General features: G+C 40.4%; 1 protein-coding gene across 1 annotated transcript in view; it reads left to right on the plus strand.

Annotated features, from left to right (window-relative positions):
• Positions 1–18902, plus strand: part of Ctnna3 (catenin alpha 3) — a 1089047-nt gene that overhangs the window by 18435 nt on the left and 1051710 nt on the right. Inside the window, exon 2 of the mRNA XM_028785890.1 lies at positions 11779–11982. Coding sequence (XP_028641723.1) covers positions 11779–11982 — 204 coding nt within the window. The remainder of the gene's footprint in view (positions 1–11778; positions 11983–18902) is intronic.

Genomic DNA, 18902 nt, shown 5'->3' on the forward strand with positions numbered 1-18902 from the left:
CTCCAACTTTGGAAGAATTTTGTGTTTTCTTGGGGAAACCTTACAGTGCCTTGCCTTCCTTTAAAAGCCTCTTTCTTTGGGAAAGCTAGATGATCCACTGTTCCCAGAAACAGTCATTTTTTACTTCTGGTTCCTATATTTCAGTATGTCTTTTGGCATCTTTCCCTGTCTGATCTTCAAACAGGAAATAGCAAGTGTTTTATTTCACTTTCTGTTGTTATAACAAAATACCTGAGGCTGGGTAATTGTTTTTTTTTTTTAAAGGAGGTTTCCTTTATTTTCATGGTCAAGAGCTAGTACTGGCATCTCCTTAGACTTTGGAGATTCCTTTATTATAGAAAGGCAAGGGTAGGAAGAGAATATGATAAAGAAGGTGGAAGTGTGGGAGGAGAAAGAGGCAGTGGGGAGGGAAAGAGAGGTTTGTGAGCAGGAGGGGAGAAATGGGAAGAGGAGGAGGGAGAGGATGGGAATTCCCGTGGCAGGAAGGGAGCACTGAGAAGAGCACTTCTGCACATAGTCCCTCTGATTCACTAACTCACTCTTGTTATAAACACACATATTCCCCTAAAGGTCCGACCGTAGGCCAAGTCACCCCTCAACCCCACACCACAGGGATTAAACTGTGGGGACAAATCACACCCAAACCTTGGCAGTAGGAAAACCCAGACCTAAATAAAATTGAAAACTGTTTGACTACAGAATATGATTCAGCCCATCCTTTCATTCTTTAGTTTCCAGGGTTGCCCAAGATGGTTCTCCCTTAGCTATCCTGACAAGTATGCCTGCTTGTCTCCAGACAAGGCATTCTTGCAGAGTGTTGGCTTTCATCTCTAGATTTCTTTTTTCTTTGTCTACAAAGGAAAAGGGAGAAGGGGTCCATATCACAGTTTTGCCTGGCAGACATAATGGTAAGTCTGTTTTTTTTTTAATTTTAATTTTTATTCTTTATAATACCCCGATTGGAAAAGTCTGGAATGGAGACCACCGATAGAATTTCCTTGATGGCATTATATGTAACTAAATTTAAAACATGCCATCTGCACTCAAATAATATCACACTGTATCAAATCGGTTTCGATTTGAGAAATAATTTCATTATGTAGATGATGTACTAATTTCACTTTTAGTTTTTTTCTATACCCTATTTGTCAAAGTTTTAAGAGTATGGAAAAATCTTAGGAAGATGTCTATTGGGTACCGCCTGAAAAGTCAGTGGCTTTTTAAAGTCTTCTGTAGTAATGGAGCTGGGTTGTAGTTGAAGGAATCCTTGGGTATTTACCATGCTGATCATCCATAGACCACTCAAATGTCCTGCTGTGTTGGTAAGCCCAGCCACACCCAGGCTTCCGTGCTCCCAACTGCACATGACACAAAAGTTTTAAGCATTCTTTATTAATGAAACAGCCTCGACTTTTAAAAATCTCTTTTAAAAATTATGTGTGTGTGTGTGTGTGTGTGTGTATTGGAGTGAATGTATGTATCTGTCTGTGCATGTTTTTGAGTGTGTTCGAGTGTGTATGTGTGTTTGAGTGTGTGAGTGTATGTCTATGTGTGTGTGTGCATGTGTTTGAATGTGTGTATGTGTATAAGTGTGTCTGTGTGTTTGAGTGTATGTGAATGTGTCTATGTGTGTTTATGTTTGTGTGTTTGTGTGTGCATGTTTGAGTGTGTATGAGTGTGTGAGTGTGTCTGTGTGTTTGTGTGTGCATGTTTGAGTACCGGTGTGTAGGTTCAAGTGTGTGTGTGTGTTTGAGTGTGGGTCAGTGTGTGTGTACGTTTGAGTATGTCTGTGTGTTTGTGTGTGTGTGTGCTTGAGTGTGTGTGTGTGTTTGAATGTGTTTGTGTATGTTTGTACATGCGTGATGAGTGTGTATGTGTGAATGTGGGAATGTGTGAGTGTTCAAGTGTTTGTGTCATATTGCATCTGTAGAGGTAAGATGGACTTACCAGGTCATTGGACTTGGTGGCAAATCACTGTGCTCTTGTGCTGATCCCTTTTAAAATGTCTTCTGTCCCTGCTCTCCCTTTCCTCAGTACCCTCTTTACTCTCCTCTCACCCGTTTGATTCCCCTCCCTTTACTTCTCTTCTCTTTTTTCCCATGTCCTTTCCTTACCAAATAAAACACACACACACACGCACACACACACACACTCACACACAGAGAGAGAGAGAGAGAGAGAGAGAGAGGAGAGAGAGAGAGAGAGAGACGCACACACACGTATACGTATGAGATTAAAGTCTCAATGGAAAAAGAAGGTTTTTGTTTATTTATTTATTTTTTTTTGGTAAAATTTCCAAAGCACTATAAATACAAGTAAGCAATATAAAGAATAATCTCAGCTTAGTAACTTTCTGGGTTAACTTTTGAAGGTGCCATTATGTGCCTAGTAAAGCAAGAAGATTTGAAAATCAGTCACCTTCCTGATCCAAATGATTTATCCACAGCTGGTCTTAATGTCAAAGGCATGGGATCCAGGGACTGACGTCTCCAGTCACTCATTTACACCCTGTTGGGTTGTGAAATGGAGCAATCTAAAAGTAACTTTTATTTGCCAGATGTCATTTTTGTGGGGGAGGCTTATTGAGTATAAGCGTATCCTTTCTAGCTTTTTCAGAACTCAGGCTGGCAGGCTGGTTCAACTCAGGTGTTTTTGCCCAAACTCCTCTCCAAGCTGACTGATTCAAATCAGCTTCTCTCAGCTTCTAGCTGAACTGTTCTGCTCGGCTGCAAACTAACTCTGGCAATCTGTTGTAATCTTCTGGGTCCTTCTGATTATCTGGATCATTCTATCTTTACCTGCAACCTGTCTCTGTAAAACTGTCCTGGTAAAACTGCCAGTCCCTCCTCTGTCTGTCTATCTGTCTGTCTCTGTCTCTCTTTGCTGCTCTCTTAAGTTGCCTATCTTTCCTGTATGTTCTCATGACAGTTGGGTGTATCCTGTCTCTGACTCATTTCTGTAAAATCTTTCTCTGCTTTGCCACTTTGCCTGACCCTCAATTAGACATCACTTTCCAACTTTCTTCTACAAACAAGCCTTACCTTCAATGTTTGGGATTAATGGTATATACTAAGGGCATATCTGCATTCCAGACAGATCATATCTTTGGATGTGATCTCTTGTCAGAACAAGCATGTTGCTGTATTAAAATTCCTCTACAGAGCAGGATGGGATGAGTATTGGTTTTAATAATCATCTCCACTCTTTCTTTCAGAGTTTTCCTCTCTGGATGCATGTTTCTGCTTTCACACCAATGCGTACTATCTCCATACTGTAGCTGACTGGATTTTTCTGTCTCTATTTGGATCTGAACTTATGTCCTCATACCCCTTCAGCAAGCACTCTTACTCATGAACCATCTTGGCAGCCCCTGAGAGAGGGTCCCTTCACCTATAGCACATGACCCTCTGTATGTCTAGACAGGCACTGGCAGTTATTTTATTGCTTAGGAAAGGTTTCCTGAGGAACATAGGGTAGGACAGAAGCACCACGCTCCTCCTTGTAGAGCTTGGCATCATCAGCTCCATGTCATCACGCTCCATCTGCTAGAACTTGCCTGAGATGAGACAGCCAAAGAACCTTGTGTCACAAAGACGAAAATGAAAACTCAGTCGCTAGATTGGTCACTGGTGTAGTCACTTAAAATTAATCATCATTAAACAAAACCTGAAAACCACTTCTTATCTGTACCAGCCCTAGCTGTTCTACCATATCAAACCATGGTCAGTATAGAAAATCTCATCATTATTAGAAGAGCTTTTAGATAGTGATCTAGAGTATCTATCTATCTATCTATCTATCTATCTATCTATCTATCTATCTATCTATTTATCTATCTATCTATCCTATCTATCTATGTATCTATCCATCTATCTATCTATCTATGTATCTATCCATATCTATATCTATCTATCTATCTATCTATCATCTATCTATGTATCTATGTATCTATGTATCTATCTATCTATCTATCTATCATCTATCTCTATGTATCTATGTATCCATTTATCTATGTATGTATGTATGTATGTATGTATGTATGTATCTATCATCTATCATTTATCTATCATCTAACTCTATATATCTATGTATCATCTATGTATCTATGTGTCCATGTATGTATGTATGTATGTATCTATCTATCTGTGTGTGTATGTGTGTGTATAGATATACACTTTCTCTCCAGAAAAAGAACAGGTTTTAAAACTCTTATCAGGCCAAGGACATTTTTAGTTGGTTAACTGGCTACAATTTCAAATTATTCAGAAGTCCCAGTCTTTAAACAGTAGTGCTCTAGAGGAAATGGGGAAATATCAAGGTCCACATCAAGAGCATCAGATATATATAGACACACACACACACACACACACACACACACATGTATTTATGTAAAGGCCAATACGACCTCATCTAGATTATGTTATTTTACAACATAGCTTCATGTGGGATCCAAAATCATGATTCTTTGTGGCACTTTTAGGCTAATGCTTGCAATTTTATTCTTAGCCCTGTTAGCTAGAAATATTCAAGTTAATTTATATTTAATAGTACATTTCTCTCCAGAAAAAGAACAGGTTTTAAAACTCTTATCAGGCCAAGGACATTTTTAGTTGGTTAACTGGCTACAATTTCAAATCATTCAGAAGTCCCAGTCTTTAAAAGTGGTGCTCTAGAGGAAACGGGGAAATATCAAGGTCCACATCAAGAGCATCAGAGAGATGCCTTCTCGTTTTGGTTTGCTTTTTGAGTAGGGCCTGGGCCTAGTGAACCTCTTGCTTCAACCTCTGGATTGTTGAGATTACAGGCATGAGGCAGCCACTGCACCTAGCTCCAACAGACAATTTCTTAAGAAATTGTCTTCACCTGGTAGGCATATTCTCATTCCTCAAGAGACTGTGGGACGGACGTGGCCTTTAGAGTTCTACAGTTATGAAGTACAGCTGTGCCACAGTAGCTACGTCTTCTTTCCCTCTTCTGCTGTGCGTGTTCCACCCGAGTCCAGGGCTTGTAATTAACCTGCTGTTTTTCTCAAGAGACATAATTACTGAGAAAAGTGCAAGGTAGAGTCAAGCAAAAATAAAATGCCAGTGGCCTTACTTTTTCCTCCTCCTCCTCCCAACCTCCATGCCTTTTCCCTCTGTCTTCAGTGACGAGGTGTTTTCCGGGGAACTCGGCAGACATAGCTACTGGAAGCAACAGGAATGATTCAAGCATTCGCTCACATTTTACAGGGTTGTATTCAGTTAGGTTTTCCATCACTAGAACACACAGCCAGAGACAATGTGGTTGATTTTAAGGGTGATGTTAAAATAGAGGCACATATTATATTTTTACTCCACATAAAATCTTTGATAAAAAATATTTGGATGTAAAAACAAAGTCTTTTCTCTGAGATCATTATAAACAAAATAAGTTAATCACCATTTGAAAATAGACCACTAGGGAGAGAGACAAAATCTGAAAAACATGCTTCCAGATAGACGATCCACACTGAAACCTTAATTTATTCCTTTATTGATCTGTATTGTCCCAGCCTGCAGTACCATGGGGATAATAGGCAGTCCAATGACCCAGCCTACAGCTCAAAGTGTCATGTTCTAAACCAGTTTAGAGAAGCTTTAAAAAGAGGCGAGTTCTTCAAGGCCCATTTTGTTTCAACCGTCCCCAGACAAATCCAGAAAGACTTCTGGACATGGTGTGTTGCACAGACCAAGCTGCTGAACTCTGGTAGAAGTACCTAAGAAGGTTGCTTACCTCTTGTGAAATTAACTTACATGACTGAGGTGTCAATCAGTATCTTGATGTAACTACCCCTGCATATCTCCTTATTTAGTTTAATAGGTCGATGTTCATCCTACAGAGGAGGGTAAAAAATATCAAAGGAATTTTATGTGTGTAATTTTCTTTGAAAGGCTATTGATTATCTCTCAAATATTTGCTATTTTTCTATAATACTAATTTTTACATTTTAATGTATGGGCAAACAAGCAGTCAAACTTGTGTGTACAAGGTGTATTAATTGACCAAGTTTACTCTACAGAACGAGGACTGGCCATCTTCCTGATTTATAGTTGTTTATTCACATTTTTGCTCTCACTTACATTTTCCGTATCTGGACTGTCCATTCTTTAGATTAAGTGGAAAAACACTAAAGGAAGGGCTATTCCATGCACGGGAGAACCTGTGAGTTTTCTCAGAACCATTCTCTGTTGGTAATCAGAAGGAGAAATTTTATTCCATTTTCATCACTCACTCTGAAGATTGATAATGCAGTTACCAGGGGAGCATTATTTGTGCTACGTGCTTATTATTTCCGCGGCTCCCAACTTGAGGCAGCGCGCGTGTGTTTTTGTGAAGAATGTTGGTACTTGATTATAATCATAGCCGCATCTCTTTTGATAGGCAATTTCACTTTGGAGGATAGGTGTGAGAGTTTTAGTGTTTGGAATGTAAATCTGATCAATCCCATCACACCTTGTGCGGCTTGCGGATGATGAATAAGGTTTATTACATCCTGTTCATTAAAATACAGAAAACTTTCCCAGCCGTATCGGTGCTGTGATTCCATTTGTTTTAGATGTGTGTTTTTTGTTTTCCTCTCCCTTTGGAAGACAGGGATAAAAGCCATGATCAGAATCTGAATAATAGTAATTAATAGATACATAGGGAATTAGTAACCGAGTCCATGCTATGCACAGGGTGGTATTTTAGGCTGTTCTGTTTCTGGGTGTGGAGCCCCCTTCACAGAAGTGTCGAGCTGGATTCATCAGATGCAGATGCCAATGCATTTAAAGGCAAGAGTAGCATTAGCACACAGGACATGAGGTTGGACCTGTCACTGAGGATAGGAGTTCAGTGGTTCAGGAGTTCACCCTTACCTGCTGTGTGTAAGGTCCTACTAAACCCCAGCAATGAAAGCTAAAAGAAAAAGCCAAGTGACGTGGTGGTTTATGCCTGGCATATTAGCATGGGGCCGGTCGAGGCACAAAAATCTCAAGTTCAGGTACAGCTTGGGCTATTTGTAAGTCAGATTACAGAGTGAGTTTGGGGACAGCCTGAACAAAAGATTGAGTACCTTACCTCAAAACGGAGCAACCAAGCATACAAATAGTGTCAGAAGGAGCCACATTAATTGAAAACCTACATGATACTTGTAGATTTTATTTGTCTTATTTATAAGGGTTACAAAGGCCTCCACCATTTGAACTCCTTTCCCAGTAGAAATGGAAGGGAATGATTCCCATTAATTCTTAGACCTAAAGTCATGCTGATAAAGAGCCCAGTCTAGATGCTTTGAGGTCAAATGTGTCTTTCCCTTTTTATTCTCGTGTGTGTGTGTGTGTGTGTGTGTGTGTATGTGTGTGTGTGTGAGACGCGCCGCCTTGCTGATAAGGAGAACGCCACACTCAGGATTCTTCTGACAGCAGTTTACTTGTTACAGCTCTTTTAGATGGTGTTACAGCTCTCTTGGATGGTAGTGGCGAAGGACCCCGAGCCCCAGAACCCACGGCTTATATAGAGTCCTGGGAGAACGTGCCGCATGCTCACTGGCTCCTTAAGTGATGCCTAATTAACATACTAGTTTTCATTGGCTCTTTGAGTGACGCTTAATTAGCATATTAATTTACCGCGCCTTGCGCATGCCCACACTCGGCTTGGCTCTGACTAAAACCAGAGAGCGGGAAGCTTGCGCGCCCTGCGCAGGTGCACTTTCATTCACGGCTCTGTCAAAGAGCCGAGAAGCGGGGAGCCGACAGCGCCTTGCGCAGGCGCACTTTCATTCATGGCTCTGTTAAAGAGCCGCGCCATTGTCAACTGGTGAGTGTGGCTCCCAACATGTGTGTGTGTGTGTGTGTGTGTGTGTGTGTGTGTGTGTAGAGGCCAGAGGTCAGTATTAGGTGTCCTCCTGAATTGCTTGCCTCCTTGTTTTCCAAGACAAGACCTCTCATTGAACCCACATTGCACTGATTCAACGCCCAGAAAACCTCGCTGGGCCCAGCCTTCCCATTGGTTAGCACTAAGATAGCAGGAGCTTGTTTCCATGTTATCTATCACTCCACGGGTGAGTTTTAGAGACAACTCAGGTCTGACAACTCATGCTGCAGCAAGCACAGTGTCGGCCGAGCCATCTCTGCAGCCTTTAAAAAGGAAAATTTGACTTCCTAATACAGTCGACAGACGGCACCTCCCGTGTCCACCTCCCCATCCCAACACTTGCAGGGCTTCCCCCATCACTGGCGTTTCCAGGAAGGGTGGCACAGCTGCTGAACCTACGTCACTGCATCAGTTTCTGTCCTCTCCACAGCTTGCTGTTCCACGTGGGCTAGGACAGATGTGTATGACATCGACCGCTGTAACATGGCCGTTCTAAGTATTTCTGCTGTGTCGGTCCCTTATTTATCCACCTCTTCACGCCTTCCTGCTCTCTAGCCTGAGAACCACCGACATTTTACATTTTCATCCTTCTTTGGGCCGTAGGTTGGAATCACCAGGATGTAGCATTTCCAGGCTGCCGTCTTCAGCTTGTAGTATGCATTTATTCTCTCTGCACGTCTTTTCAAGGCTTAGCATCCAGTCTCTTTTTAGTACTGAATAGTATTCCGTTGTCTTAATACACTAAAGTTTATTTACTGTCTACTTGGTGGCAGTTTAGTTGCGTCTAAGCTTTGGCGACTATTATCACTTCTATATACAGGATTTTTTATTTTCTTTGTCTCTACATATATTTTAAACTCATGTCACATACCAAAGTGTATGACTGATGGATTTTACTGGGAATGTGGTTCTGGTTAATTTTTTTTTAATTTCAAAATATTAACAAGCAACCTGGGAAGATTGCTCAGAGGTTAGGACTATTCTGACCTTACAGAGGAGACATACTTGATTCCCAGCTCTAATGTCACATGGCCCACAACTGCCTGTGACTCCATCTCCAGGGATATCTGACAATTCCAGAGACACCTGTGTTTTTTCAAACACACACACACACACACACACACACACACACACACACACAGTCATACAAGCATGTATAGAATTTTTTAAAAAAAATCTTAAAATATATTAACAAGCAAGAAACAATAATTTTTAAGTACAGAGAAGATCCTTTAATACCCATTTGTGCCTTCAGATTAGGAACCCACTCATAGCCTCTGCAAACTTCCATACTATTCTGTATCTCAGGGATTTTGAATTTTTTATGTCCCACATACAATTAACATCACAAGTATTAAATGTGTGTGTGCATGTATGTGTGTCTGCATGTGTGTGTGTGTGTGTGTATGGTCACAGTTGTCAGGGTACTCTGTATACCACAATCTACACACACACACACACACACACACACACACACACAGTATGAGCCAGTTTCTTAATCCATTCATTTATAGGTAAACACAAAGATAGTTGTCATATCTTGGCTCTTGCAGTTCTAAACCGCAAATGTTTCAGTGACTGTGCTGGCTAGTTTCATGTCAACGTGATGTAAGCTAAAGTCATCTGAAAGAATGGGACCTGAACTGAGAAAAATGCCTTCATGCGATCTGGTTATAAGGTAGTTTTAAAGTTAGTGATTGAGACCGTTGTGGGTGGTGCCATCCCTGGGCTGGTAGACTTAGGTCCCTTAAGAAAGGAGGCTGAGCAAGCCATGAAGAGCAAGCTAGCAAGCATTCATCTTGTATTCTCCTTTATTTTGTCCAAGTAAACAGAGCAGTAGAATGAAACAGTAAGAGAGTAGAACCTGGAAGAGAGGATTCCTGGGTGCTGTAAGACAGTTAAGCTATCTCATATCAGTTCTGGGTTACCCTGTACTCTATAGTGCATAGCTTCCAGGACTCTATGCTTTACCACTGCTCTCTGTCTTTCTGAAATGAGTTACTTTTTAAAGTATGACTCTCTGCTTTACCTTAACCTTATTAACCTCATTAAATAATGTGTGTGAGAGTATACTTGTGTATACATGTATGTATTATGTACGTGTGTGTGTGTGTGCGCTTCAGTGTACATGTTTCAATGTATGTAGGGGCACTTGTGTGTGTATGTAGGGGGCATGTGTGTATATATATATGTATGTGTATGTGGGGGGACTTATGTGTGTGTGTGCACCCACACTGCATGCTGTAGGTGTGTATGCATGTGCATGTGTATGTGTGTGTGTGTGTGTTTGAGAGAGAGAGAAAGAGGGAGGGAGGGAGAGAGAGAGAGAGAGAGAGAGAGAGAGAGAGAGAGAGAGAGAGAGAAAGAATGGGTGAATGGTGGAGGTCACAGGACAACCTTATGGACTCTATTCAGTCCTTTCAGTTTTATGTGCTGAACCTAGATCTCTAGGCTTGTGTAGTAAATGCCTATCACTGAGCTATCCCCTGAGTGATCTCACCAGCCCACTGCTTCTTAAAAGTTGCATCCTGGCTACTTCTTACATAAAACATTTATCACAACATGATATAGCGCCACGAATGCGTGAGATTTTTACGTGTATGTTTGCATATGCGTATCAATGATGGCACGCACACGTTATTTTAGAACATCGCAACCTTTACATATTTAAATATTCCTATTAAAATGCATGTCCATGTATGTATTATTTTATAATATTATAATGGTATCACTGTGTATCAGCTCTAATACTCTGACTCTTGTAGGCCAGAGATCACGGTACAGTTTTCTGTTAAAGGTTTTGCAGAGAGCTTTTATACCAACTTTTCAAAGATCACACTGGGGTATGCCTTGGAGAGGTTTCCCCTCCTGATGTATCACTGTTGGAGGATGCTTAGAGCAGTGTGCCCTCCGACTCTTCTTGAAGATATGCCTTGTCTTGGTTTCTATTCCCAAAGACTTACCAGGTCTTTATAAAACCTTAAAAGGACCATGCTACTTTTGAGTAGCTTGAAATTGGTCCAAGTTGATAGATTAATAAGAAGATGGAGTTTTCCTTTAAAAAATATTTTATTTTAATGGGTGTGTACACATGCATATATGCAGTGCAGGTGCCCCTAAAGTCCAGCAGAAGGTGGGTCCAGGTGAGTGTGAGCTGCCCACTGTGGGTGTTGCCATTGGACTCTGATCCTTCCCAAGAGCCATTCATGCTGTTAACGGAGAGCCATCTCTTCAGCCCCGGGAGTTCTACCTTTTAAATGAATAACTAAAAGCCAGAATTTTCTCTGATATGTTAGTGGTAAAGTTAATTAGTGACTGGGACTTACAGTGAGGTGTAATGAAGATGGCATTGACTTATGAATTAATAGACAGAGTTATGTGTCTGAACTTCAAAGCTTATTTGCTCTTTGACCTTGGGTCAGAGCCTCTCAGCCTCACACAGCCCCTGGAAAGTGTGGTCTATCACACCCTGGCTGTCTGCATCCTCTGTGTTAAGATGAGACAGTGTGTGTGAAAAATGGTCAGTCAGCTTGAAGATGCTGTCATTTGTGCTTAACAGTGCATACCACTCACCGTGCTAGGTGTTTGCATAATTCTGATAGTTTTAGGGTGTAAGCAACAGGAATACTGCAGCTTTGCAGATGTAAGGGGGACATAGGGAGGCAAGGCACACTGGTGAGTGGGAAGGACAGGATTTGAATTCAGGACTGTCTGACAGTAGAACCCAAGCTCCTAAATACAAAACTTTTATCATCCAGCTGAACAATAATTGCTATACAGTCTTCTGAGTGAACTGCAGAGGCATGAAAAGCATAATGCATTTACGTCTGGATTCTAAGTGGGAAGCTTAAATACAACAGACTTCTACAGAGTCCTAACCATCCAAATGTTTTCTTCTCCCAGAATTTAATTGTCCTGAACCCACTCACAGTGACAGAGGAAGACATAAGACCATCACTAGAGAAACGCCTAGAAGCCATCATCAGTGGGGCTGCACTGTTGGCTGACTCGTCCTGCACCAGAGACCTCCACCGGGAACGGATCATCGCTGAGTGCAATGCCATCCGCCAGGCTCTCCAGGACCTGCTGTCGGAGTACATGAGTAATGTAGGCGACCGGTTTCTTCCTCTACTTGCATCTTCCTGGAATGTGTTTGATTATTTGCTTGGAATGTTTCTACATAGGAAACACAGTCACCCAAAAAGGAGTAGGCTGTTTTATGGAAATTGACTTTGAGAGTGGGTTCTGTGGTTGCTATTATTTTTTTCCAAGATGAAGCACAATTTTAGGACTTTGGAGGGTCAAAATCAGAACCGGAGAAGTATTTAGACATAGTTAGTTGTTGTAGAAGTATCTATATGTCAGTTGGAGAGTCAAGGTTTGAGGAACAAAGCAAGTATTGCACATCAATTTAGGGGATCAAAGGAAGGTAGAGGGGTATGTTGGTTGGAGTAGAGCTGGAGACAAAGGGCCTTGAAAAGTTAGGGTTCTGATGGTGTAGGGTCTGTCAATGGTGTGGGGATCTGGAGCTGGGTTTGAGGGGTTAAAAAGCCCAGGAAGTATGGAGAGTACTTTGTCTTGCCCAAAATGTGACATAGTGCTATATGCTTGATGTTAAGAGACCCACTCTGAAAGTTTGGAAGTGCGGAAATTGTAAGTATTTGTTTCAAGGTCCATTTTCTTTGATTCCATGTCATACATATATCTGTTAATGGAGCGTCTGTCCCCTTTGTTCAGATCTCGGTGCCATTGCTAAGGCAGACAAGAAGACCTCAGGATAACTCAGCTTTGCCCTCATCCCTGTGTGTTTATGGATTTGCTCCTTTGGCTTTAATTCCTTATAGCAAACTGTCAACTGAAATAATTACATGGGAGACTCAAAAAAATGACATGCGTTTAAAAATAACTTCAATACAGTATATATTTATTATTATTCTATTTAATTTGTGGTTGATGATGTTATCCTTTTTTCTACTGTTCCTAAATTATAAATGAAACTGTCACAGATATGTCTGTATAGGAAAAGTTACTGTTTATTTAGAGTTTAGAACTATATTTCAAGTATCTACTGGGGATTATGGAATGTATCCCTCACAGATGAAGAGATGAAAACTTCTTAAATCACTGAACTACATAGTTATTTTAAGAATATTTTATCTACCCACTTATAAGTGGAATAATTCAAGATTGATACAGGTATGTTTGGACAGTAATTAATCACAGGGCATATGACTTTTTGGCTAAGAAATGGAAAGTTTAGGATTGCTTTAGATAGAAGTAAAATGTGCTAAAATAATGAGTTTTCAAGACCCCTGAACACATTTGATATATCTCCAAATTCTTAATATTTGATGATTTTACTACTGACCAAAAAGCTCTTTCCTGTCAAGAAATCAAGGCAGGGAAGAAGATTTTGTTAATAAGAAGCACATGTTAGTAATGTCATGTCCTGCTTGGATATCTGAAGGTAGAATTTTACCGTTTTTAGCATATGAGATTTTCTTATTAAAGATTGCTCAGGGCAGTTCATCAATCACAAGGAACCTAGAAACTGAAAAATATTAAGAATATTATTCTCATCTTTATAGAGAAAGTATAGCCAAGTTATAGATGCACTTATCTTATATATAAAATATGAAATACTAAGATGAATTCACTTTATCTAAAATAGAAGGTTGCACTTATAGATATACAGGTTTACAACTTCCACATTAACCTACATAGATCAGTAGAGATGGATTCATGATTTGTGTGGTCCAGTACAATATGAAAACGAGGCTGTAATTATTTAAAACAAGCAAAGAAACTTTTTTTTCATAGTCACTCTTAATCAATGAAATAAGTCCTTATTTTCTACTTAATTCTATGTTTCCTGGTAGGGCAGCCTACTTGTGCAGTGAGGACACATATCCTCAGAGGCATCTGTGGTCCAGGTTCACGACCATGAACTACCTTCATGGTGGCTAAGGTCACATTCAGAGGGACTGCAGCATCTGGTGGGTGGAGAGCCTGTGTTCTACAGTTCATCTCAGTACCTTTCCTGCTACTGTGACCGTGTGCTATCCCAAACATGGTTTTCCTTGTCCTACTTGGGCACACCACCCACAAGGTAAAATTGCTAAGAATTTGAAGCCTACTAGCAGAGTGTTAAATCCAAAGGATTCCATTCTAAAAACTTGTTTTATGCATATGAATGTCTTGCCTGTATGCATGTATTTACCACATGCATGCAGTTCTCATAGAGACCAAAAGAGGGCGTCAGATCCCCTGGAACTGGAGCTACAGCTGACTATGAACTGTCCATGTGGGTGCTGGGAACTATGATCAGGGTCTCTGTAGGAACATTAAGTACTCCTAACGGCTGAGCCATCTGTCCAGTTTCCTTTATCCGGTCTCATGGACAGGAAGCGTTTGTTTCTTGGATTGAGCTGAGGTCGAACCTTGCTCAGTTTGTGCAACATCTTCCAGAGAGCTCTGGGACTTTGAAGAATCTTTGTCTTCCTGGATGGGCCCGGTTTGCTTCTGAAGATCCATCAGTGCCTTTTGTAATTGAGCTATGCTGATGAAGACCTTGGTTTGGGACACACATAGAAAAGGTTCTTTGCTTTTACAGACTCATCAGACTCATACAGTGAGACAGGGCCCGGTCAGGTTGCCTAGCCTTATAGTTTAGACAGAAAGACAGTCACAAATTCTTAAGGTATGACAAATGCTCACAAAGTCTGTAGATCTCTTGAGCTAATGTGACATCAGGGCTCAGTTTTATATTTAGTGTCTGTTGAGTTTAGAGCCAGGTCATCAGTGGAACATGGCTATCTCAGATTCAGTCCATTGGAGCACATGGCTGTCCTGAATTGAAATAATCTTTTAAAAAACAGGATGTTTGTATTATATTTGTCATTGAATCTCTATATATGTTTTGTTATATTAGAAAGATGTTTGTGCTATCTATCTATCTATCTATCTATCTATCTATCTATCTATCTATCTAGATATCTATCTATAGTATGTGGGGGGAGAGAGAGAGAGAAAGAGAGAGGGAGGGAGAGAGGAGAGAAACAGAGAATAGACAGACTGTATCTGGTTTCTAGTGTAGCTGTAGCAAATCGCCACACACTTAATGTCTTATGTTGTTGTTGAGACAGAGAGTCTCATTATATAACCTTGACTGACCTGGAATTTGCTATGTAAACCAGGTTGGCCTTGAACTCACGGAGTTCTGCCTGCTTCTGCCTTCCAAGAGCTGTGATTAAAGGTGTGCGCCATCAAGACTGGAAGACTTGCTGTCTTAATTATTCAGATTCCTTAGCCACTTTACAGGTGAAAAGCCTGGCAAAAGTCTCCCTGGGCTGACGTCGTCATGTTGGAGGGGTGCATTATTTCCTGGAGTCCTGAGTCAGCATCCATTTTCCACCTGTTTCCATCTTCTGGATGATGTGTTCATTCCTTTACTTAGGGTCCTTGTTATACACCTTCGTGGCTAGTGATGCTACGTGGTGCTTCCAACTCTGCTTGTGACTTTGGACACACTTGGAAAGAAAACTGCCGTTTAGAGTTCATATGGTTAGGTGAGGTCCACCTAGACTGTAAGGTTAGTCATCCGTGTCTTAAGACCCTCAACCTCAATTCCATCTCTAATGGTAACTTAGAGCGGATGCTTTGCTACTTTGTAGGTTCTTTCTTCTACCCTCTGCATCCCTTCCTTTCTACTTTTTGACCCCCTAACACTAGATAGGAGAGAAAAGGGGACAGAGAAGAAAGGAAAGAGATCTCAAAAAAGCCAGAGTTGTAAAGGGGACGATGCTATTGTTAAATTACTTCCTGTTGATTTGGGGTGTTAGGTTCTTTAGGGAAAGTTTGATCTTTGCTATCAGGTGTTTTCTTCTTGTTGCTTCTTCTTCATGCACGACTACTTAACAAACTGCAATCACCAACAACTCACCAATAAGTCACCAATCACCCACCAGTAACCCACCAACAACACACCAATGACTCACCCCACCTCTCAGGGCCCTAGCACTTATATACCCTCTGAAAAGTTCTCAGAATTCTTAACATCACACAGTCACAGGAACTATCTGAAGCTGGTAAATCACAGCTCCTGTGGACAATCTGAAGCAGCCCTATATCTTATACCTGGGATTAAAATAAAAACCCAGTCTTGTGATAGTTCTGTGTTTTTTTAAAGAAACTAAAATTTCAAAATGGTTACTACCGATATGTAGATTATGAGAATTAGGAAGTCAACATTTCTGCAGAGTTCACTTCATCTGTCAATATTAGTTTTCTCTAGTCAGCTAAGCAATTCTTTTCTTTGTGACCCCACTATAGGAAATAGACTTCAAATTCTAAGGCCTATGTAGGCAAATCACACGTTTGTTTTGTTTATCCAAGGCCCCAGACAAAATTTCTGGCACCTGGAAAAAGCTGAGTTGTATTTTAAATGCAAGAATAAATGAAATGATTGTTTATTGTATATGCCACGTAACAGAGAAAGAATCTCTCTGACATGAAAATGAATTTCAGGCACCTACTTAAGTTTATGTGACTGAACGCCTGTGAGGAAAAGTCTCCTTTTGGAAATACAGGCTTCTTCAAAAAATCTATGTGAAGTTCCAGGAACATTTTTTTTTTTTATCACAGTCCTACCATTTGGATTTGCATCTGGCCATATTCCAACATAGGATTTTTATTCATTTGAAGACATATTCCAGAGAGCATAAAGAATCAGAGAAAACACAGCTTCTGTCTCTTAAAACTTAAGAATAGATATTTCCAAGATATGACTGCTGGCTTTCTTATAGTTCCATGATAGGCTAAGTCTGGTCCATCCTTTTGGTAAAGAACACACTTAAGGGATTTTTCAGACTTGAGGAAAACGATCCTCTAAGAAGAGAAAGGACTCTGGGAAATCAGTTATCTTCATATGGTGGTCCTTTCATAACTAATGAATATAAGTTTTGAAGGTGAGTAGCTATCATGTTTGAGTTTTAAGATATCAGCAGACATAAGAATTTGGGGGGGGAGGTATGTTCAAATCATATTGGTGTTGAATGTTGAATGTTGGATGTATCACTTCAGGGAATATAGGTGAACTGGTGAAGTCAGCACCCAGGAGATTCTTAACTAGGGAAATTTAAGAGCACCAAGTGACAGATAATGCTGCTAGAGTAAGTTATACCTGAGATTCATTTGAGGACTAATTTATGTTTCTAAACATCTCAGCTTCTCCCTGTTTTCTTCTGTTGTCTAACGCAAAAGCACATATTTGATTCCCATTCATAGCTTCGTGAGTAAATAATCAAATGGACTGGCTTTTGATACTCAGTAATCAATTTCCTTTTTATGAATTGAATGCACTTATCTCAGGAAGCTCTGATGTGTCAGCAAAGTCTACAATGAGATATTCTGAGTTCCTCTTACATACAGGACCAACACCCCTTTATTGAACATCTATTTTGGAAATTGCTGCCTTAGTTCATTTATCCTAATAAAATAGCTAGGAGTATCCACGAGAAATGAGCATTATTACAAAAGACATGTTAGGATTAAACATTTTCTCAGTGTGGAGTTGGAGAAATGGTTCAGTGGGTGAAGCACTAGCCATGCAAGGAAGTAGTCCTGGGTGGGATACCTTGGGACCCGCATCACAAAGCCAGGAGTTGTAGCATTGCGTGTGTAGACTCGGTGCTGCAGAGGTGGCAGCGGGCCGTTGTTAGCCAGAGTTAAGCTGAATCGGCATGATTCCCTTTCAGTGAGAGACCCTGCCTCAAAATATACAGTGTAGATGGCTCCCGAGGAGTGATACTTGAGGTGCACGTTTCCACACACTTACAGAGACAGCTTCCCTACATGTGCAATTAAATGTATACAAAAGAAAGCAAACATAAATTCTGAAAACATAGAGAATTTATGAGACCTACTTTTCCCCTTTGGACAGCATATTAGAATTGTTATCAGTTCAGGTTTACTGTACTTGACTCTTTGTATTCTTTTCTAAAATTTCCCATCATGCCCTGGGGTTAGAATGGCTGCTTATGTTGGGAGCACCATATTTTTTTTTCCAATTTCTATATATCTGACTTTTACAATCTTAAGTAACTTAAGAGGAATAAGTGGTATCCTTTTTAGGTTGACACGGGATTAGATTTGTTAAAAATCAGAACTGGCAAACGTAGATCAGAGCATGTGACCAGAGTCCAGGAAACTACAAAGAAACTGTCCACATGATATGGCTGCTTCAGATGTTGAAACTGAAATGTAGGAACGGGGTATCATGAGAAATTCTATATAATTTGAATACTGGGAATCTGTTTGTGTGGGAAACTTTGTTTCATATTCCCTGTTTTTGTTTTTTTTAAATCCAAGGACTAGGTTTTTCCCAGGTACTTGAGAGTTTTAATGGACTGGTGTGGGGCCCAGTATCATTCTTCTCAAAGCTCTCTAGTTATTTGGAGGACTTGACTGAGTCTTTCTGGACAAGCCATGTTTGGGGTCATCTTTATCTGTTAGGGAATGTTCACTTTGGGACTTCAGAGAGTTTGTGCAATATGTACTGGGGGAAAAAAGAAGTTTAGTGTCTTCTCCTGAGAGAACTCTCCCATAACTCTCTTTGTTTCCAAGTAATGTTCTAATTCCATTTAAAATCCAGAATTAAGAGGGACAATTAATTATACTGAAGCTAAGTACATTATTACTGAATTAAGCTAACATTAAGAAAAAAAAAGGAGATAGCCACTACTGGAAACAATACCAAACAAACCAGGAAATATCCAGACAGAGCCAAGCATAGTAGGGAAGACATGGTAACTGTTCATGTCTTCTTTTATATTGAGTTTATAGAATAATTACATCATTTCCTCCTTCTCTTTTCTGTCCTGTATACCCCATTTTGTTTTCTTTCAACTTCTTGGCCTCTTTAAAATTGTTATTACATTTATACATTCACACACACACAGAGAGAGACAGAGAGAGACAGAGAGAGAGAGAGAGAGAGAGAGAGAGAGAGAGAGAGAGAGAGAGAGAGA

The sequence above is a fragment of the Grammomys surdaster genome, unplaced genomic scaffold (genome assembly GCF_004785775.1).
Source record: "Grammomys surdaster isolate TR1022 unplaced genomic scaffold, NIH_TR_1.0 125363, whole genome shotgun sequence".
Lineage (NCBI taxonomy): Eukaryota > Metazoa > Chordata > Mammalia > Rodentia > Muridae > Grammomys > Grammomys surdaster.